The sequence below is a fragment of the Parasteatoda tepidariorum genome, chromosome 10 (genome assembly GCF_982258835.1).
Source record: "Parasteatoda tepidariorum strain Cologne lab strain chromosome 10, Ptep-v5.0, whole genome shotgun sequence".
Lineage (NCBI taxonomy): Eukaryota > Metazoa > Arthropoda > Arachnida > Araneae > Theridiidae > Parasteatoda > Parasteatoda tepidariorum.
In genome coordinates, this window is record NC_141764.1 from 96,735,959 (window position 1) to 96,755,852 (window position 19,894).

Sequence of the window (19,894 nt, forward strand, 5' to 3'; positions counted from 1 at the left end):
AGCCGGGGCGTTTCACGGTATAGACCATTATTCGCCTCCCAATAAGGGGATTGAAGTTCGAATCCGAACAATGGCAAACACGAATTCTGCATCTGGCACGCACCGGCAGAAGTGTTGTCATAAAATATCCTCCGTGGTAGACGGACAATGAGTTAAAACTCCTTTTTACTGAAAGACGTTTTCGTGGTTTCCTGTCCTTGTAACAAAAATGTTAGTTCTATCAAAAAAGTCCTCCACGAAAGCTAATTTATTTCAATGTTTGGACCCAGGAGATTTTTTGTCTTCTGTGTTGGGTTCAAAATTACGAGACTTCGGATTTGAACATTGATAGTCGTAAACTCAGAATTGTGTCGGCCTGTTATAAACTAAAACATATTTTAACCTATTGTCCTTGTGTATGTTTGTGCTTGTATCTGACAGCTCGAGAAATCCCATAATTTTTACTTGCTCAAACATACATACAAATTTTAATTTTTAATCCTTTAACTCGATATGGAAAAACTAAGTGTTGTATCACAGATGTCTCTTTGTATATTCAGATTCACTACGATTATCTCTTCATTTATAAATACATATTTGCTTAAATAAATAATGCCTAGATATTGAAGTGGTAAGACAATACATGATAGAAAACTTCATACGCTTCAAAAATATACAAATATTTTTACCCAGATTTGCCTCTCGGCCACTGGGTGTGTGATTTTTCTTTCGGTTTCTATAGTTATTCTAATTTTTGTTTCTTACCTTTATTTTTTCTTTTTTTTTTTTTCTTCGTTGAAAGGTTTACTTCATTCACGTCTGTCAAGTCTTGAAAATGGGAGCCTATTTTTGATGCGCGACTGTCATTCCAATTTTGTATATTTTTGAAGTGTATGAAGTTTGCTTAGTTCAGATATTTTTGTCATTGTTACTTATTACCTATATTTGAATAGTGTCTATATAAAGATTGTTTCTATTTTAGGAAATAGCGCAACTAATAGAGTGTCTCGATCCTAATCAGCATGGAGTCGTCACATTTGCCGATTTTTGTTCGGGTGTTGTTTCCACCATGCAAAACAAGGGGACGAGCTTTGAAGAGACCACTCTGCGATATCAAAAGGTTAGTACAATTTTGTATTTAAGGCTCCGTCGTAATATGAAATGTTTTTTTTCTTTTTTTGTGCAAATAATATGCTTTGAGTTTGCAACTGTTATTCATAACTGTTAGGTCAAGTTTAGCCTATCTAAAGCCAGCGCTGTCTGCGCTTATTTTGAAAATCGCGCAAAACGTCAATATGGAGAAAAGCCACAGTTTTATGAAAATGAAGAACGTCTGTGGTCTAATTTTTTAGTATTTATAAACTTACTCCAATGCTGCATTATCTGAACTCATAAAAATTTGCAGTAACTGAAAACTAGGCAGTGATTTTTATAATTTCCAACTAGGAGGAAAAATGTCGCCAAATTGGAGATTTTTAAAAAAGGTACGCAGCTTTTTAAAATATTTAAGTTAATTGTCTGTTCTAAACCCCAGATAATTTATCAAGGTAAGATTATATATAAAGTATAAAATAATCGCGTTGTTTCAAGTGTAAGGCACTTGATGATTTTTTAATTTTCCTTGGCGACAGAGCTTCGAAAACAGTGTTAAGGTTGTATGTAAAGTGGGCCATAACTTTTGAACTTATGATGCGATTTTCCTCCGTTGAGATGATAGTGATTGGACGACTTCATGGTTTAAAGGAACTCTAAACGAAATCAAACATAAAAACGTACTTTTTCTGAAAGAGAAAAAAAACTTTTTCTCTACTTGATCTTTTATTTTGAGCTACTATTTTGATTTCAAATGCATCAATAGCTATTGTTTGTACAGTGCGCAAATTAAAAAAGGACCACCCTGAATAACTTATGATCTAATGATTGAACCTTCACATTCTATGACTCAATGGTTTGAGGGGGTGATCTCAAATATGCTAATTAATGAGCGCAGACAATATTTTAAGTTACGAAATCGGGGTTGCCGCCATCTGGGAAATATTGTTTTTTATAGTTTGGTCAGGAGAACGGTTCAAATCCTATTTAATAATAATAAAATTTAAATATAATAATAGAAAAAATAATATTTAAATAAAATTTAATTTTATATCCGGCCGTTGAATTCGCCCTAATGTTATTCCTGAATCAAAATTAATTTTAAATTTATTTCTTCTGCAAATACAAAGGCTGAAAATAAGAAATCCTAATTATGGTTTTCCTTGAAATAAAAGCTGAAAGAACAGCTATAAACGTTTAAATGCTTACCCGGGAACCGCATTTCTACATTAAAGTTTTTAGTTATTTTATTTTGATTTCAAAGCCACGGTGAATAATACTAATGCAGTTTTTCATAAATGGAGGTCCATTTCATAATTTATTCAAGATATTCTTATTAGAAAAATAATCATTTTAAAAAAAAATTCCATTGACATTTTACTTTAATTTCATAAAAGAGAACCGAAATATAAAATAAATAATATATTATTAATTTGATCGGATTATTAATATTAATCGAATCATTACTGTGGAATAAAAAAATGTTCTTACTCTCGGAACCCTTTTTTACTCTTTCACGGAACCCTAGGGTTTTACGGAACACCATTTGGGAACAGCTGCTAGATAGTTAAGGGATGGGCTCAAAGTTTGTCTTTCTCTTGCTTATAACAAATTTACAAAAGTATAGACTTGTTAACATTGATGGTTACATTTTCTTTAAATTAGAGCATTTTTTTTCTTCTCAATCTATACAGCGTTTTCGTATCAACTTACTTATTGAATTAACTAAAACCGAGAAACAATCATTTTTACTTTTTCGTTGTTATGTTTTCTCTCTTTAATGTCACGCACATGTGCAGTGGTGTAAAAACGCGCTAGTGCGTGCAAAATTAAAGAGAAATAATCCATATCACCCTCATGACATAATGATATTTTGGTTTTCGTCTCCTAAGCAACTGACGAAGCTTCAGGGGAAAAAAAGCTCTCTTTTTCTTTACCTTCGCGTCCAGCTTTTGAAATTTTCTAGGAAATCCGGAAACAGAAGAAGCGAAAGGTCATTGCCATCCTTTTAATAACAACTTCACTCAAATTGTGTTACTATTTATGTTACATAACACAGTCTCGTAATAGTTTAAGACTCATTTTAATGCCTTTTTCTTCTTTTATTGTGCCGAGTTTTCAGTGAAATAGGGAGCAATGCCTCTTGACGGGCGAACATATTTGACGTTTAAGTGTACCTCATTAGTCAATTAGGTTTTTTTAAACTCTCAAACGAGACCTGCATAGGTAATTTTATGTACCTGCATAATTTATTTTTCTACTTATCTGCATGCTTACAGAGTTTGCTTGGGGGTAATATGAGGTGATAAAATATACGCTTTTTTTCCTTTACTCTCAAAGCCAACGTAATAGTTGTAAGTTATTGGTTTTGCCTGGATTGAAATTAGATTGTGGATCTAGATTAGGATTTAAAGAAAGAATGAAATGAGTTAATTGAAAGGCGTTATTTGTCCGACATTTAATTGTTTGTGTTTGAAAAACAAATCTTTTAACCTTCTGTGACCTCGCAAAGACGTAGCTACCCCCTTCTAAATGGAATCAATAATTTTTTTGTTGTTGTTTTTTTTGGAATAAATGCTTATATTTATCATGAGGAAAAAAAGCTAACTTAATTGCGTTTTTCCAGTTATTAATAATTTAAAAAAGATAGGTTTCTTGAAAACAATTTCAAAATTTTGAAAAAATACAGAGGTATATCTTATATTAAATATATACTTTTACAGACCTCAGCAACCTTCTCCGAAAAAAAAAAAAAATGGGTTACCGAGTGACCTCGCATGTGTGTTAATATATTTTTCATGAAAATTTTTACCACACTTGACACAATAGTATTTTTTTTTTAAATGCAGAAAACAATTGTTTGTCTGTTTAAGTAGAAACAAAATAAGATTCCTTGAAAATTTTAGTTTTTTAATTCTCTGTACAAAATTCTCTGGAAAATCGGAGTTTGTAAAGCTCAACCAGTTCGAGAACTAGTCAAATTTTGGATTTTGTAACTTGAATTTATTACATATCTTAAGGGGATAAAAAAGAAAAATTTTAAATTTCACTATTCAAAAATTCTTGTTTGATCATTAATAAATTATTTTTATTTAATAACCGTCGTTGAACAGCCAACCTAATTTTGAGCTTCTGTTAAACTCCGTAGCTGTAAAAAACAGTTTCATTATCATTGAACAGACGTCGTCATAGATATTTACCAGAAATTTGAAACAGATTTATTTACATTCTTTGAAAAATAATAACTTAGTTTAAAGAGTTCCCATAAATGACATTCGCTGAACAAAATGATGGAGAAAACAGAGCGATCTGGTTTATAAGAAAAAGATATTATGGTTAACAATACTAAATGACAATAATGAATGTTTTAATTTTTTTATAACTGTCGTTGAACAGCCAACAAAATGTTTTGGGTTTACGACTACTAATGTTCAACTCCGTAGCCTTGTATTTTGAACCCAATCCAGAAGACAAGAGATTTTCTGGTTCAAGTATTCTGAGAAATTTGCCTTCGAGGAGCACTCTTTTGGTGGAAGTAACCCGCATTTGCATTACATGGAGAGGAAATCCTCTTACGGCTGGGATACTCTAACCCATGATTCGTCTAACACTGAGCTTATTTTACATCGGCACTGTACTCCTGCGCTTGTCGAATTCGGAATTCCAATCGAAAAGCCATTGCTGGGATTCGAACCTTAGGCACCCATTGTTAAATTATAAGAAGTTCTCGCTGAAAATAACTAAAAACTAAATGTATTTTTCTATTTTTAATTAAATTTGAGGAAATTGCTATTTAAAATAGCGGCAGTATAGAAAACAGTTGTTTTGAGAACCATACCATTTGAAGATAATTTTATAAATTTATTTATTAGATGAGTGCTAATTAATATGCATATTGCACAGGGTGGCCACAGAATAAGGAGATCAAGGAAAAAGTCAGTTTTATCTATCTGGAAAATTTAATTAAAACGCCCAAAACAGTCGAGGGAAATGTATTAGAGTTTGAAGTATCTTAAGGCCCATTATCTATAAGGTTGAAAACGTTTTGTTAAACATTTTTTGCATAAGAATAAGGCATAACTTGAAAATTTAATTATAAAATTGATGCCGTCGGTTACAAAAATCGAGGAAATTCCATAAGATCAGTCTGAAAAATGAGGTAATTTATTTTCTGAGTGTTAGTTCCATTTGTCATTATATGTTTTAAAAAATATATATGATTTGAAAGTTTCACTGCGGTGTTAGGTAGCGATAATTATTTGATTTAAAGTGATAGCGAAGTGAACGAGCAGAGAGAGGTGCATAATAAAATGCAGTTATTTTTAATTTGATATCAAAATAAATAATTTTCATATTTCTTCCTTTATTCTTAGGGCTAAAAGAATTTATAAAAATTGGGGGGGGGTGTAATTCATTAATAGGAATTAGTCCCTTGCGGTCTTCATAATCATCATTAATGGCACGACAGCCCAGGGTGGGCCTTGGCCTTCTCATGAAGTTTTTTCCAGACTAACCTTTTTTTGCTAGTGTTTTCAATTTTTAGTTTTGACACCGAAAGGTCTTGCTCTAGGCCAGTGTTTCTCAAACTTATGACTTTGGTGTACCCCTTCTAAATTTTTCGTAACGCTGTGTACCACTAATAAAAAATTGAGTGTATTTTTTACTATAAAAAAATTGCAGAAAAGTTAAAAATCACAACTAGCTGTTGACTGTTAACTGTTAACTCTGCAGAAAATAGCCAATAGAAAAATACTTTATCGTAAATTTTCATGGATAGCTTTGTTTTTGATTTTTTAAAATTTTTTTTTGTTTGTTGCAAGATATTTTGCATAAGAACGCGTACCCCCTCTAAACTGTTTCCGTACGCCTGAGGGTACCCGTACCACACTTTAGGAAACACTGCTCTAGGCCATATATCCATCTCAAATTCGGCCTGCCTCTTTTTCGTGCGCCAACGTCCATTCTACGGTCTTAATCCTATATTTCTCATAATTCAGTCCTATATTTTTCATATCATTCCTATATTTAGTCCTATATTAGTCCTATATTTCTTATTCCTATATTTTTCATTTCATAATTAAGGTCAAAATAAGTTTAAAAAAATAATATGTTTTGCATCTTAAAAATTTTCGGTTATGAAATACTACATGAAACACTTGTGTCTTTTTCTGCGTTAAAGGTAAAATCTTGCAAACAAGGATCACTCCCAAATAACTTTTCAAATTTGCAGATATTTAGATCCAATAAAAACAGTTATTCATCATTAAAATTTCTTTAATTTACAAAATCAATTGCTGATGCATTTTTAAATATGAATAAAAGAAGAAAAAAAATTGAGACTGTTTTTTTGGATTTTATATTTTAATACTAATGTAATTTCGATAATCTTAGCAGATTTTTTTAGTAACTATTTGACTGTTTTTATAATTAAAAAACACCAAAATGTATTTTTGCTTCTACTTTTCGTCAGAAAAAAAATACAAGGACACCGGTGTTCCATCTACTTTAAAGGGGTTAACGCTGTTTTTCGAAGCTCTGTCATCAAAGGAAAGTAAAAAAAGTCATAGTTTAAGTGCCTTACACTTGAAGCAATGCAATGATTTTAAAACTATATATATAGTATAATTTTACCGTAAAGAATTATCTAGGCTTTAGAACATACACATAACTTAAATATTTTAAAAGTTATTTAACTTTATTAAAAATCGCTAATTTGGCGACATTTTTCCACCTAAGGGTAAATTATCAAAACCGCTGCCTTGTTCTCAGTTTTTGCAAGTTTTTATGAGCCCAGGTAAAGCAGCATAGGAGTAAGCAAGCGCTTTTCATTTTCACAAAACTGTGACTTTTCTCCAAATTGATGTTTTGCACCATTTTTAAAATAAAGGTAGACAGCTCTGGCTTTCGATGGACTAAACTTGACCTAACATTCATGAGTAACACTTGCAAACTCACGGCAGTTAAAACAAATAGCATATTATTAGCATCAAAGCATCCTTTCATATTACGACGGAGCCTTCGAAAAACTGTCTTTAAAGATATATCCTAGCAACAATTTTACCTTTGCGGCCTCAGTTTGGCTCAATATGGATGCTATAAGGACATGCACCTAGGAGAAAATAGTGGGATGTCTAGATTTTTTAATATGAGACCTAGAATAGCCTATATTGACTGAATAATGAATCTAAAATATCTTGAGAGCCTGACAATTCTACGTATAGCCAATATCGGAAAAATAACGGCCCTTATTGTGCCAAGGTCTTAAATGTCCAACAAAGCGGTTTGCAATATTGTATTTCAATAAGTATACTGCTTACTATGTTGTTTTAATTGCAATCATTCTTTTATCATTGCAGCCAAATGTGCTGGTGAGCAGTCCACACCTACAGGTGGATGGGACAGCGAGAGATGACTCCTCCCCACCCCCTCCAGGTGACACTGACAGTGCCATTGCTACAGGCAGCGATGTCAGCAGAGAATCTTTAGCCGACAAGCAGGACAGGTACAACTTGAAATTGTTTATTGGAGGGCTTAACGTATACAATGAATTGGATGTTCAGGCATTTAAGTTTCTATCGTAGTTATGGGCTCTAGTACAGTAGGGCTATCCGGATAATTAGACAACTTATGGAAGAACCATACCCTGAATGCTTTAATTACATTCTACATCTTCGAAATTCAATTTTTTCCAATTTTTTTTCTCCAATTTTTTCTTACCCAAAAGATATTTTAAAATAAAATCGTTAACGAAAAGAACATAAAGAGCTTGAATTTGATTTTAAATACCTTCTGTTTGATTTTATTTTATTTTATAACCGTCGTTGAACAGCCGACCCAATTTCATGGGTTTACGACGACTAACGTTCAACTCCGTAGCCTTGTAATTTTGAACCAATCCAGAAGTCAAGGAAACTCCTGGATTAGTACCCCCAGAGGTATTGATTTGTTGTGGGAACATGGAGGACTTTGAGACTCGACAGATTTAACGTGCATCAGTCACCATTTACTACACGGGGAGTCTTCGGCCGGCGAGGATCGAACCCACGACCTCTTGGATATGGGCCCAGCGCCCTACCGACCAGGCTATCCCGGCCCTTCTGTTTGATTTTATTTTATAACCGTCGATTGAACAGCCGACCCAATTTCATGGGTTTACGACTACTTACGTTCAACTCCGTATCCTTCTGTTTGATTGGGTAATTGGACGTTCTAAATGTATGGTTATAAAAATTATTTTAAGGGATACAAACAGATGTATACAATCCGATATGTTAGAGACGCACAGCGTTTTTTTAGAAAGGAGCTGCATCTTTTTTCCATAATTTAACTTCAATCATTAGGGCCTTAATAAAATCAGATTAGGTGCCATTTTATAATATCTAAATTATCCTTAGAAGCAGAATGTTAGTCTGTCTTACAAGTCAATTGATAGTAGAATATTTTATAAATTTACAAAATGTAAATAGAATATTTTCGAAATTGAAAAAAAAAAAAAAATGCAGTTTTGCTTTTGTGTAGATAAAATAGTTTTTGTCTTTTCTACGTTTTTTTTTTCTACTTGCAATAAAGTAATGAGATAGTCTTAGGTAAAATTACTGTTAAATATTAAATTTTAGATTATCGAGCACTGCGTATCTGCCTCGTGATATGTAACCGTGTATTAACCCTTAACAGTCCGGAAATTTTTCACTTTTACTTATGACCAATTCTTAACTATTTTCTAATAAAGAAAAATAAATTCTGGTATTTTTATATCAAATATGGAAAAGAAGATATTTTTATTTTAGTAAGAATATGGCAATAATGTTAATTTTAACAATGAGTTATAATATTAATTATGTTATTAATGAACATTATAATTATTGTAAACCCGACAACATTGAAAGGAATAAATATAATAAAATGATTTTTGCAGCAATATAGTGGCATTTAACCCTGTAAATATAGTTCTATATTTACATGTTATATTTACATACTTATGCTTAGTTGTATTATTATTTACCTATGTAGTTTATATTATCACTGTTAATATTTATAAGACTGTAATTAATTGCATTAAAAATTTTTTTTTTTTTGAAAAATATGTAAGTTTATATTAATGCATGTTATGGCACAGCATGTGAAATTATTTAGCTTCCAAAGAGAAACATTCTTTTTCTATTTAATAATTGCATGGTGACTTTTGTGGTGTTCTTCTTTTTTTCCTCTTTTGTTTGCTTAACTTTCATGTGCTTAACTTGTATGTGCTTCTAGTCATGTGTTTGTGCTTAAGGTTTTCTGCTTTTTTTTTTATTTGTAGTGGCAGTGATGATTGTGATGAGAATTTTACTTGCATGGGACATCTTACGCGACCTGAAAATAGGTAGGGATAGTTAAAAAGCGCTCATTTAATGGATAGGGTAGTAACCCATTTATTTTAAGTGATTCAGCTTTGCATCCTCTTTTTCAAAAATGAAATAACCCTCTTCCAAAGAAGATACTAACGTCTTTCTTTATGGATTATGACCGGACGTGTCATTCGTAACTCTCTAGGTCTAGTTCACGGAGACATCTCTGATCGTTTTTGTACTAAATTATGTGACCGATCCTATTCCGATTGTAGCGCTGTATCGATATAATAATTTTTTATCCGATAACTGACATTAAAATCGAGCCATCTCGATGTTGTATTTTTAAAAAGTAAAGCACTTATGGCATTCGTTAAATGACGTCATTTTAGTTACATGTGTTTTTGAATAGGAATTATTTTCGTTAAAATTATTGTTGCACTTAATTGATAAAGGCTTATACAATCTTTAAAGGAAATATTTCGGAACACAGGAAATTGTACTATACCAAAAATGTTTGGTATGATGATGTTCTCCCATCGACAACAATACATTTTCTGGGAAAAAAACTGCCAAGGCAAAATGAAACCATTTACTTTTCTTGTCTTTTTTTGTGATGAATTTGATTTATTTATTTTTCGTAATAAATTCTCCCATTAATTCTACTACAATCACGACTGAAACTTTCCATTATCCGTCATTCTTGTAAATCTTTAATTGAGATGACGTATCAATTCATACGGACCCTCCAATCAGTCAGAACTATCAATGAATGATAGGTTGAATCCAAATATAATTTTACAATGTATGTCATTGTTTTCCCTATTGATATAAGTTATTAACGAAAATGACGTCATTTGAAGCCACGCTCCATTTTGAGGAAGTACTTTTTAGTTGTGGAACTCTTATCCAAATAATCGAAATGTGCTAATTATGTATTTTATTAATAATGCATACGAGAGAGAAAGAGAAATTTTCAAGTAGAGGTAAAAAACTAATAGCTTGGATGCAAAGTAATGTAAATTTTTCTGCTACTTTTGCTTTTAAGCTTGTCGATAACTTTTCATTGCTTTAATTTAAATAAAGGTAGCTCTTCAAACTAGATACCATTGTTCGAGCTTTTTATATCCCCCCCCCAAGTGATCTGGATAATGAGCAATCCTGATGATTGGAGTTCTGCAGTTATGACTAGTCAATGAACTTGGAAATATTTAATTAGCACACCCTGAAGGATTTGCAATACTTAGAGGTCTTTCCCCCCCCCCGTTTTTTTAACTGATGGTTACTACCCTATTAGTAAAGTTCTCTAGTTTAATTAATTTAATTAATTAACTTTACACTAATGAGCAAGAATGATTACCAACGTAGTTGATTATATATATATATATATATATATATATATATATATATATATATATATATATATATATATATATATATATAATATGCTCTTTACAACTAAATAAAAAATTTTGAATTTAACTTCGTAGTTAACCGAAACAAGTCAAGTTGAGCACCTCTCTTAATTGATCACAGAAGCAATGTACAGCAAGTGATATACATATACCAGTTTCACCGTACCTAAGAGGGAAAAAAATATTTGTCTTAAAATTATTATTATGATTACAATGCCACACTGGAACTTATCTAATTAGATATAGGAGCTGTCTAGGATTTTTATTAATAAATTACTATAGTAAGTAATAATAATAAAGGTTAATCGTTTATACGTCAAACATGCACTCTTGTTCACTGAAGTGGGCCTATATACAAAACACACTTTTTGGATCTGCCTGACATTTTTTTTTTTAGTACGAATTTCCGATTTGAGGTATTTATTTAATAATAAGCGTTTAAGCCAAACTTTCTGTATGACAGTCGTTTTTGACATTAAAAAAATGTATATTGTACAAAGAGTTTATCTCAAATAAAATTTTTTTTTTTTTTTTTAATGTAAAGGCAAAATCTAATGATGTACCAATTTAAAATATTCTTCTTCTTTTGAATTATTCATGAAATTTTAAATTATAAAAATTTATGTCACTTTATTTTATGAGCCATTCTGTAAAAATTTGTTATTTTAAATAAACTTCTTTTTAGTATGTTTTAAGTGCGATTTGTAGCAGAGTTCGTCAGTCATAATTTATTGTTTCGGACCTTTGTCCGACCATGCTTTTCAAAATAAATTTTCCTCACTAGTACCTTTACATTTCCTGCGTATGACGATATCATTTCTTGAAACTACTCGCAAGGCTTTAAAGAATTAAATAAAATTATTTATTTTTTGTCTGATTTATATATTTATTTTTGAAAAAAAAAAAGATGTATCTGCACAAGAGCATCTATTCACACATTTCCTTTTTGTGTTTTAATATGTTTTCCATGTGTGTCTTTTGCCTGATGTGTCTTTTGTGTCCTTGTGTTACCGTTTCAGTTCCGGCAGCTTCAGAAGTACCAGCAGTCACGGCAGCTGTACCGGAGGTGCTTCCAGAAGGCGGCGTTCCCGAATACTCAATCGCTCTAGGTAAGTTCTTTCCCCTTTCTCCTCTTTTCAGGACCCCCCCCCCTTTTTTTTTTTCTTATAAGATTTCCATTCCTTTGTTAACCTTCCTATAGCTGATCCCTATCCAAATCTTGCAGCTGATTAATTTTGGTTATCCACCCCATCCCATGGCCCTTTCCAACATTATATTGTACCATTCCTTTGTACCAAATGTGTTACCATTTCTTGGACAAGATTATCTCTTCCGTTAAACCATTATAAGCGATTGTCTGTAAAGCACGTCATTGGATTAGGGATGGAGAAATTTCAGAATTGGATTAGGGACGAATTTTATTTTTTTGAAACTTTTTTTTAAAAAAACAACTTTTGTTCATGTTTTTATTTTATTTCTGTTAAATTGTACAATAGAATAAGTTTATAAAAAATGAAACATTGAAAATGATAGTTATCTTCAGATCTGAGTGCAACCCAAAAAAATTCTTAAAAGGTAGTTCAAATATTATGTGAGCATAATTTTGTGGCTTTTATCGACAAAACAAACAAATTGCATATCTCTCCTGCTTAAGTAATATTTTTTTCTTCTTTCAAAGCATCATTTTTTCCCCTCTTCTAAATTCATCTATGTAGCCATATAATAGGGTTTTCCGATAGGAGGCAGTTCAAATATTACTTAAGCATGTTGTTTTTTTTTTAGTAATTTCAGAGTACCATTTCCCCCTTATCAGCAATAACTAAACAAATTATAAACCCTTTTCATGCTTATGTAAGGAAGTCGCAATTCCATGCACTAACTTTTTTTCCCCTCACCCTACATTTTTACAATAATATTCTAATTTTAAGAACTTAATGATTAAGTTTTAATTCAGCTTTAAACAAAATTTAATTTAATTAATTCATTTTATAAAAAATAAGAAATCTTTGAAGAAAAAATTACTGTTGGCGTAAGCATTTAGACACCTTTTCCCCATATCAGCAAAAATAAGTAAATTCCTAACCTCCTTTCTAACCTTAAGTAACCTCCCCTATTAGAAATTCAGTATCTTAGTGAGCATTTCCCATATACCTCCATTAAATATTAGTTAATCGCAACTGACATGGGAGCTTTCGTTCTATTTGAATGATCCCCAAAACAAATGTAACCCATATTTGCTACCATAGAAAGTATCTGAAAAATTCAATTTCGAAGAGAATAATCTTTCACGATATTCGAAAAAAAAGTTATTTGCTGATAACTTGCATGATTCTTTTTTCATGCATGATTTAGGAAAAACATATTCACCTTCGTGTCATCTTGATATCCCTTCTGAAGATCTATCGTGACAACTTCTCGAAGTGTCTCATGAGGGTAGTGTGGCGACGGAAGTAGTTAATTATCGTCACTCCGCGATATCGCCTCGGTTCTCATATTTAGGATAATCACCTCTAAGGGAGAGAGGAAAATGACTTGGACCTCGCCATGCAGAACAATGTTGACGGTCATTAAGTCAGGTATCAACACCCACACTTCAACATTAAAAACGCTCTTTAAAATGAATGCGAGAAGTGAGTAGGGTCTTATTGCGAAATAAGGCACATAAATTCTATTTCTCAACTTACTAGGACGCCTAACTACCATTCTGGGCTATCTTAACCCTATCATTTTCTGTAGGTGTAGGTTGTTGGAAAAACGAGCATCCAGGTTGCTCAAAATAATAATTATTGTTCGAAAGGAAGAATATTTTTTCAGTTTAAGGAGTGTTGCGAGCCTTCTGCATTGTTTTAAAATTATTAATTTAAAAAATCGCAAAATTCCAATTTTTTCATTTTTTAAATTCAAGAATAGTTAAAAAGGAAATATGTATATATAACGATAAGGAGAAGGAAAAGAGAGAAACGAAGAAAAATAATACGTTTTATTTACCGCGCATAAGCTGCAAATATACAGAACCCATAGAATAAGTTAAAAATATAAAGAAAACAAGGAAGAAATATATATGTTTAAAAGAACAAAAAAATTAACCACTAAATCGCGCAAGTGTATCTATAATAGAAAAATCTGGAAATAATTATGATTAAAAATATGTTCTGTAGAAATTAATGAAAATATGTTTATGATTAAAAATATGTTTTGAACAAAGATAAATTACCTTATTATATAACTTTATGTTGAAGCATATTGCTTATAAAAATAACTCGGTATAATAGATACGGGGATATTTTTTTCTATAAAACTTAAGTGTATTGAAAATAACAAAAATTAGCTACAATTTAAATAAAGATCAAAATATTCTTAAATATAAAAATCTGTTACATATCGCGAGAGAAACGTTTCATGGTGAATTATGCAATAATAATTAGTTATTTAAAATTTGAATAATAGAGACAGTTTATTCATATTTCATTTAAATGAATCAAAACCGATTCGGATGACGCAAAAAAAATTCTTTTAACGATAATTGCATAAAAAACAATAAATGCTTATAAAAAAATCTAAAACTCGACAACTATATATTATTTAATAACTCATCAAAAAGATAACATAATTTTGTCAGAAAAAATTAATAGAAAATCTAAAATACCGCAAGCTTTATATCTGAAATTGTGATTGAATGGCGAACTTTTATTTTGCATGAATCGAAAGAAACTGCCTAATAGAGTAAATATTACTCACGAAAGTTAATACGGGGTAACTAAATAAAAATGGTTAAAAGCATATTTAGAATTTTCTCTACCCGCTTCCAACTTTTCAAGAGCTGAGTTCGCTCCCGAGAGTAAGTATTGAATCTCAGTTCGTGATTTAACAAAAAATGTTTTTTATTCTCTTTTGCACGCTGTTTACTATAATTTTCATTTCTGTACAATTATACCTACTCTGGTTTGAACAAGAGAATTCTCTTCAATTCTCCATGCATCTTTTAAACGAGTTTGTTTATTATTTGGAGGAAGAAAAAAAAGTTTTCGGAAGCTAGTTTAATGAAAGAAAGACGGATAATTTTTCCGGTAGACTTAATTTTAGGTTTTATTCCAATCTATTGAATCGTGAACCAAACTAAAAGTTAACTAAACAAAGCTGTCTAATTCTGAATTGAATATTCTTGCCATTTGTCTTTTGTAAAGAGAATATCCACGGCGCACTAAATAAATCGCATGAACAAGGTAATGGAGCACTGAGTAATTGTTTTGGAAGCTTAAATCGTGATATAGTTCGTGATCTTTTCAGATCAGAAAGCGTGATCAGGAAAAATGACTCGTGACACCATAAATGCTGAGAAGATCGAATAACAGAACTGTTTTGACTTCCATGGCAATGTGAATACCGCTTACCAGAAATGAGTTCGGGTTCATTTTTAAAAACCCGAGACCGCTCGAGCCAGAAGAATAAATCTAAGCCCGAAATCGACAAAATGTTTTTGTACCCGTGCCCGGTCAGGTTCGAAATCGTTAAAGTTCTCTTGTACTCGAACACACTCAAGTTTAAAAAGCGATAAAAAAAATTTTTTATCCAAGTTTGCCCATGTCCGAAATCGACGAAATTCTTTTATACTCGAGCCTGGTCAGTTTCAAAATCGTCAAAATTCTTTTGTTCTTGAGTCCGCTCAAGTCTGAAATCGATAAAATTCTTTTGTACTCGAACGAGCCCCGAGATCCATAGAATTCTTTAATTTTTATCCGAGCCTGCCCAAAGTCCGAGATTTAGTATAACAGATTAAGGCCAAAATATTTCCGAAGAAAAAGACCAATTAAAATATATTATTGAGATTGCTTATAATATTTACAGATTTTTAATATCATTTTACGAATAAAGATTTTAATTTTCACGTTGAAAATATGCTTTTAGAAATGCACCAGAGCGCGTAGATTGAATAATGTATATTATCCAAATTGTGTTAATGTTTTTATTATATGATAATTATATTAAAAACAGATATTTACGTTGAAAGAATGCTAAAAAAATACACCAGCCCATGTAAATTATGTTGAATTGAGAGCATTAATTAATATACTAAAGTGTGAAGGAGGACCTGTTGTCGAGAAGTTCGAATTAATTTTATATTCTACAGAAGTAGAATTATTACTCATAAAATGTTTGTTTTAACTTAACCGAGATTATTCTTGATTTTTTTTTTTTTTTTTTGTGAAAGGAAAGGATTTTTTACAAGAAATCAGAGCAGACTTCTTGTGAAAAATCTACACAAACTTTCTGTGTACCTAAAATTACGGTAGGATAGGGTTCCATCTGCCATGGTCTTGTCCTTTTGAAACTTGTAAAAATAAAATCCTGATTTAGTGAAGAAAAAAACCCATATCTTCTAAGGAGTTGTAGTTTTTAAATTATGAATTAAATACGCTCCATCTCTGTATTTGAAACGTAAAATTTTGTGAAGGTTCCTTTTTTGAAAGAATAAAGATATTGTGAATGGTTCGTTTTTAAGATGAAATAAATTATTAAGAGGTCGCTTTTACGGTAAAATATCTTGCAAAGGCTGCAATAATCGTAGAGGAGCGGTCCCAAACTTGTCCTTAAATGAATCCTATTTTGAACAAGTATTTTAGTAATAATAAGTAAGGCCCATATTTTGATAATATTGCATTTTTGAACTCTTTTGCTCTATTAGGGAAATTTTGAGATTCTTGGATTTAAAAAATAAATAAAGGAAATAAAGAAATAATTATTTTAATACATTTTTTGGGATTTTTTTTTCCTATTAGATTTTACTTTAAAAATTTTTTTAGAATTTTGAATCATTTTACGGGATTTTATAAATGTTTTTAAGTACTGGCTCATTCTTAAAACTTACGTTTCAACTGAGTGTTACTATTTTAATGCATTACAGCTTTAAAATATTGTTCCTCTAGAAAATAGAATAATTCCAAATTGTATCAGTTTTTTACAGACACTTTTGCCATGTTATGGCTGACGAATCCACACTGCGCAAAAACTACATTGATGATTTTTTTTTTATGCTATTTTATAACTGTCGTTGAACAGCCGACCCAATTTTGAGTTAACGATTATCCATGGTCAATTCCGCAAACTTTTAATTATTAGCCCAATCCAGAAGATCCTGGATCAAATATTGGGAGTATTGAATCTAAGAACAATATTTTTACATTTCATACCAGTTTTTTTATTTTATTTTAAGTGCATTTTTTGATATTGTAAGGACATGTTTTGCTATTTTAAAGCGAATTTTTTAGAGGTATGTATTTTCAAGGGTTTTTTCGGTTCTGAGCTCTAATAAATAAAATCCGGGCTCTAAATATAAAATACCGTTTAAATTTAAAGAGGAAGAAAAAAAGATAGTAAGTAAAGGGTTTTCGTCCCCTCTATGAGTTCAATCTACTTTCTTTGCATTAAAAGAAGAAGGCATATCAAGATGGGTCAGTTACTTTGTCCCTCACTGACCTTTCTGCATCAGTTGGCTAACTTTGAAAGCGATCATCATCTGATGTATCTTCTTGTTTAGAATCGAGATATAATAAATAAATAAATAAAACATGTTTTAAGGTCTGTAGGACATTTCAAGGTCTTCAAAGGTTATTGTTAACTTCTTCTTTTGCCTTTATTTTAATTATGATTTTTCTTTATTTTTTTTCAGGGGTATTTTTCAACGCTTGTTTTAGAGTCTTAACTGTTTATTAATAAAAACTTAGTATCTGAGTAAGCTGTTAATAAATGAAGTTTAAATAAAAGATTCTGTTAATAAAATAAAGTTTCAGTTTTGTTCTGATAGCATACATGTCATGTAATTTTCAGTGGGACTTTAAATATCTGTGCCTTTTTCCGAATTCCCAAAATAGTAGATATCTCTATTTTTTGTGTGGTTAAAATATGAAAATTTCATATAAAATTCTTGTTTAAAACCTTAATTTTTATTAAAATTTTTTTTCTTCTTAAAGTAGAATATTTTTGCATTACGTAAATTGTCAAATTACAGTTTTTGAATCACATAGCTTCACCGGTATTTGAACATTTGTTTTCATAATTTTTAAGTCAATTTAACATAAATAAATAAGTAGGGAAAAATATTTCTGCTAAATATTCAACTGTGAAAATGTGTTTTAATAGAAATTTTTATCATAATCTTCCTACTTTTTATTTTGAATTGTTGTTAACTTTGCTATTATTTCATTTATAAATATGGTGAATTAGAATTACTGGTAAGATTTCACGCTCTATAACACATAATATAAATAAACTTTACGTTTGTTTTGTTGTTTGGTTATTTTACTATTGATAACAAGTAGATGTTTGTTTGTTTATTTTATTGGTAAATAATTTAAAAACTATGTTAAGAAGTTTTTTTACATATTACATACATAAGCAACTATTTTTTCAAAATGTTTGTTTATAGTGTGGTAAACAGTCGAAAAATCTTCCAGTATTTTGGTTAATTTTGCTAACATTTAAAAACTTTACCACACGAGTACTGGATCAGAGTGGTTTAAGACATAAATTTTTGAACCATTCACGTGTAGTGTTGTGGAAAATAATTTTAACCAAATTTACTTAACAAAATATCATACAGTAAAACTTAAAATTTGCTGCCACTAAAAAAAATTCTCCCACGAAGCGTAGAAAGTTGGCAGCCCGGATTTATTATATTATGCCCAGGTGACTTTGCACTCTTGTTGATACCTTCGAAAATTATTGGAATATTGATAAACATGCTAAAGAATTGGTGAAGGAATAAAATGTATCCTAGGAATACTTTTTTTTTCTTCTTCCAAACTAATTAAATAAGTCTGAAATAGCATTGCAATAAGAACACAACTGTGCTGTTGCTAATCGTAACAGGGCTGTTGTGTTTGACAAATGGCGGAAAACAGAGGTTAACTATCTCTTTTATCACAAAATATTTATCGAATTTATATTTATAGGTTTCATTTATATAAAATTCTTAATTAAACTGACGATTTTTTTGTTAAAAAAGAAAGCTTAAAAAGAAAAAAAAAACTAAAAGCAGGAACCAAGGATGGAAAGTATATGTTAGTGTGGATGACCAAAATTGGTCGTTGTTGACTTCCACCACTATGTTGACAATCACATAGTTCGCTTTGGTAAATATCCGACATATATACTGGTCTAGTTATGTGCCACTGCCCGGTATGCCCTACACTGATGTTTTTTTAATGCCACTGCTCGGTATGCATTTAACCGGTACTCCAAACACTGATGTTTCTCCTAATCTATCCTCGGCAGATATTAAAATATCGAATAAATATGATAATATCAACAAATAAATTAATATCAAATCGGTTATAAAAAATATTTCGGACATTTACTAAAGCGACTATGTGATTGTTGACATTCACTTTAACATCCATACCTTATTATACAAATTAGTTGCATTTTTTTAATAACCTTAACCGTTTTTATGTTATGAATTTTTGTAAATTGACAGTCTAACTGGAAAAAAACTACATTTTAAATCTGAATAAAATGGTCTTTTACTTTACCTTTTATTTATACAATATTTGTAGTGAGATGCTGACCCTTATGATATCTTTATTTACGCTTTTTTTTCTTTCTTTTTTCGTTTTAGTTGTAAGAGGCTCTCAACTAGTGCATTAGCTAAGTAAGTATTTATTTATTTATTACATTTTAAAATTTATAGACCATAATATAAGATGAGCGAAAAAGTTCTTATCAATAATAATCAATTAGAAAATTATAAACTATATTATAGTATAAACTGTGTATTATTATCGAGGGTAAAATGTTATATGAGTTTGATAAAATTGTTATAAAAGGAGCTGATATTATTTAAAAATTATCTATCATCAATATTCTGTTTTATGAAACATCAAATTAATTTCTGTCAACGAAAAGATTAAACTACTAGTTACATATATATCTAGAAAAATGATTAAAAATCTTGCTTTGTTCTACAAGACAAAACTTTCCGCAACAATTTCCATTCCAATAAATTTTGATAAGAAAAAACAAATATTTCATCAAAAAAATTTCCCTGTGCCCTGCCCTCTTAGGGCCTTAATTAGGTGGGGGGAG

At 30.7% G+C, this 19,894-nt stretch overlaps 1 protein-coding gene across 6 annotated transcripts in view; it reads left to right on the forward strand.

The window, feature by feature from the left end:
* LOC107448091 (rab11 family-interacting protein 4B) overlaps positions 1-19,894 on the forward strand; it is a 122,386-nt gene that overhangs the window by 55,725 nt on the left and 46,767 nt on the right. For 2 of the 6 annotated variants that reach the window (XM_071184313.2, XM_043046504.3), the window contains exons 2-6: positions 962-1,099; positions 7,428-7,573; positions 9,371-9,433; positions 11,833-11,922; positions 19,428-19,460. In XM_071184313.2, coding sequence (XP_071040414.2) covers positions 962-1,099; positions 7,428-7,573; positions 9,371-9,433; positions 11,833-11,922; positions 19,428-19,460 — 470 coding nt within the window. The remainder of the gene's footprint in view (positions 1-961; positions 1,100-7,427; positions 7,574-9,370; positions 9,434-11,832; positions 11,923-19,427; positions 19,461-19,894) is intronic. The other 4 variants (XM_043046505.3, XM_071184314.2, XM_071184315.2 and 1 more) reach the window with 2 other exon arrangements.